The sequence below is a fragment of the Salvelinus sp. IW2-2015 genome, linkage group LG33 (genome assembly GCF_002910315.2).
Source record: "Salvelinus sp. IW2-2015 linkage group LG33, ASM291031v2, whole genome shotgun sequence".
Classification (NCBI taxonomy): domain Eukaryota; kingdom Metazoa; phylum Chordata; class Actinopteri; order Salmoniformes; family Salmonidae; genus Salvelinus; species Salvelinus sp. IW2-2015.
Genome location: NC_036872.1, coordinates 31,186,791 through 31,190,432, shown reverse-complemented (window position 1 = coordinate 31,190,432; position 3,642 = coordinate 31,186,791). Strand labels below are relative to the sequence as shown.

Sequence of the window (3,642 nt, the reverse complement as noted above, 5' to 3'; positions counted from 1 at the left end):
GGCGGGTAGGTTCTGCGGGCTGGCTCTAGTTCTGGGTCTAGGTTCTAGGTCTGGGTCTGGGTCTAGTTCTGGGTCTGGGTCTGGGTCTGGGTCTAGGTTTTGGGTCTGGGTCTGGGTCTGATCTGTGCCTGGGTCTGATCTGAGTGTTGTGATCTCCAGAGTGGTGCAGTGGTCTAAGGCACTGCATCTCAGTGCTTGAGGTGTCACTACAGACATCCTGGTTCAAATCCAGGCTGTATCACAACCAGTCATGATAGGGCAGCCAACAATTTGTCCAGGTTTGGCCGCTGTAGGTCGTCATTGTAAATAAGAATTTCTTCTTAACTGACTTGCCTAGTTAAATAAAGGTTAAGATTTCTTTTTTAAATACCAGACCCTGGCACCACCAGTGGGTCAGGTTATGACTGAGAGACATGCGGTTTTCATTCATAAAAAAATCACTTCAATAGATGGATAGGTAAATAGATTTAATTCATTCACAATGTATCTTAAATCACCAAAAAGTCAAGACAAAAAGTAATTTCCAGGAAAATCAGGTCAAATCTTCAATTTCTAGTCCATCTTTTTTAATGGTCTTGAGGGGACAGGTTCATTACTCACACCACTCAATGTGCATATGAAACACCACTTTGGCTCTTGAATAGTAGTAGGAGTAGCCCTCAAATTCAACCCTGTAGAGACTTGACTGCAAGGCATACTGAAAATGAAAAAGGAAGCTATTTTACAGGGTTATCCTACTAATTCTAGGCCTACTTAGGCATCGAATTTAATTGGAATATTGAATAAACGGTTTAGAGCACAGAGTTTACTTGATTTGCTCTAAAAGCACAGGGGGTGAGTGAGCGAGCGTTTGAGTTATCTCCCACTGCGTTGCAGCTGCACACCACACCGCTCCCCTCCGCTCCCTCCGCTCCCCTCTCACCCCTCCGCTCCCCTCCGCTCCCTCCACTCCCCTCTCGCCCCTCCGCTCCCTCCGCTCCCCACCGCTCCCTCCGCTCCCCTCTCGCCCCTCCGCTCCCCTCTCGCCCCTCCGCTCCCCTCCGCTCCCTCCCGCTCCCTCCGCTCCCCTCTCGCCCCTCCACTCCCCTCCGCTCCCTCCACTCCCCTCTCGCCCCTGGCAAGAAACGAGACACTACTAGCCTATTACTCCTCCCTTCCCACGCGCAAAGTTGCAGCTTTCTCACACTTTTCTGTAACCAGCCTAAAGTTTTCCTCCTCATCCATGACGCTGGCCGTTGATGGAACGAAGAAGTCGCTAGACCGCCTATAAAGCACAATTGGGACTTCAATGCCTGTGAATCTTTTTAAATCTCTTGATTTTGGTTAGATGAAATATGCAATGTCCGCGGGTGAGTCGGGTTCTTTCTCTGCTACATTCTGTTTTGTTTTTGGCAGCAAGCCATGCCGAGTTCTCGCTGCCTGGCAGCCTCCTCTCTCCCGATGCAGAATCAGGTCAGTATGTCTCAGTTGTTACAACTAGGATATAATAACTGCAACAATGTTTCGATTTTATTGTTGCAATTTCACACAAAGTACTTTATAGCCATTGCAAGCTTAGTGCATGAATTTGCGTTGGTAGTCAGTTTTTTATAAATGATCTTGTAGGCTATTGATAATTCCACTGTACTTCATTTTCCATTTTATCCTCAGGTCGCTTTCTCCAGTCAGATGTGTCCGTGGTCCATCCAGTCAAAATTTTCAGAGATGGACAGTTTCTCTCCCACTCTCTGGCACACCGCGGGCGGCGTAAGCGAGACTTGGGGCCTTTGGAGGAACGCGTTTATTATAAGGTGAACTACAAGGGTCGTGATTTGGTTTTCAATTTAACAGTCAACAAATATTTGGTGTCAAACGATTATATTCTGGAGAGACGAAATGGGAGTGTGAACCGGACTGAGCCCCGTACCACAGGGGAGAACGCGTGCCACCTGATCGGCACGGTGACGGATTCTACTAATGCGCGCGGGACAGCCGCCATCAGCGCCTGTGAAGGCTTGGTAAGAAATCAGGATGCTGATCTTATTTAGAATTTAACTCATGCATGTGACAGAAATCCTTGTTATTGCTCATTATGTACTCTGATTTTAACACAAATTGAGGTAGTTAAAAGACACTGCAATCCTTCTCCATCTTTATGCTTTTTGGAGTTATTTGAGTCAGTGATCACTATAAGGCTTCAATTGTGAAGCCTTATTGTGCAAGCCTTATTATGAAGCCTCTATAGTTGAGGGACTTATAGTGAGGCCTTATTATTGAAGGCCTTTATAGTGAAGCCTTATTTGAAGCCTTCATTATTGAACCTTTATTGTTGAAGCCTTATTATGAAGCCTTATTCGTGAAGCCTTATTGTTGAAAGCCTTATTCGTGGACGCCTTATTAATCCTTATTGTAAGCCTAACTTGAAGCCATATAGTGAAGCTATTATAGTGAAAGCTTTATTGTGAAGCTTCTAGTGAAGTTTCTTATTCTGTGAGCCCTTCATTATTGAAGCCTATGTGAAAGCCTTATTTGAAGCCTTATAGTGAAGCCTTATAGTGAAGCCTTAATAGTGAAGCCTTATTATGAAGCCTTATAGTGAAGCCTTATAGTGAAGCCTATATAGTGAAGCCTTAATAGTGAAGCCTTATAGTGAAGCCTTATTAGTGAAGCCTTATAGTGAAGCCTTATAGTGAAGCCTTATAGTGAAGCCTTATAGTGAAGCCTTAGTGAAGCCTATTATGAAGCCTATAGTGAGCTTATATGTAAGCCTTATAGTGAAGCCTTATTATGAAGCCTTATAGTGAAGCCTTATAGTGAAGCCTTATAGTGAAGCCTTATAGTGAAGCCTATAGTGAAGCTTTAGTGAAGCCTTATATAGCTAGTGAAGCCTTATAGTGAAGCCTTATTATGGAAGCCTTATAGTGAAGCCTTATAGTGAAGCCTTATAGCTATAGTGAAGCCTTATAGTGAAGCCTATAGTGAAGCCTTATAGTGATATTAGAGCCTTATATGAAGCCTTATTATGAAGCCTTATAGTGAAGCCTTATAGTGAAGCCTTATAGTGAAGCCTTATTATGAAGCCTTATTATGAAGCCTTGATAGAGCCTTATAGTGAAGCCTTATTAGTTGAAGCCTTATAGTGAAGCCTATTATGAGCCTTATTATGAAGCCTTCTAGTGAAGCCTTATAGTGAAGCCTTATAGTGAAGCCTTATAGTGAGCCTTATTATGAAGCCTTATTATGAAGCCTTTGTGAAGCCTTATATGAACTATAGTAAGCCTTATAGCTATAGTGAAGCCTTATTATGAAGCCTTTATGAGCCTTTAGTGAAGCCTTATAGTACTAAACTCTTATAACCTCTAGTGAAGCCTTTAGTGAAGCCTTATAGTGAAGCCTATAGTGAAGCCTTATAGTGAAGCCTTATAGTGAAGCCTTATTATGAAGCCTTATTATGAAGCCTTCTAGTGAAGCCTTCTAGTGAAGCCTTATTTATGAAGCCTTATTATGTAAGCCTTATAGTGAAGCCTTATAGTGAAGCCTTATAGTGAACGCTTATAGTGAAGCCTTATTATGAAGCCTTATTATGAAGCCTTATAGTGAAGCCCTTATTATGAAGCCTTATTATGAAGCCTTATAGTGAAGCCTTATTATGAAGCCTTATTA

At 42.8% G+C, this 3,642-nt stretch overlaps 1 protein-coding gene across 1 annotated transcript in view; it reads left to right on the top strand.

The window, feature by feature from the left end:
* Positions 1 to 1,181: 1,181 nt before the first annotated feature.
* Positions 1,182 to 3,642, top strand: part of adamts12 (ADAM metallopeptidase with thrombospondin type 1 motif, 12) — a 54,985-nt gene continuing 52,524 nt past the window's right edge. Inside the window, 2 exon segments of the mRNA XM_070436904.1 lie at positions 1,182 to 1,452; positions 1,651 to 1,997. Coding sequence (XP_070293005.1) covers positions 1,335 to 1,452; positions 1,651 to 1,997 — 465 coding nt within the window. The 5' untranslated portion in view covers positions 1,182 to 1,334.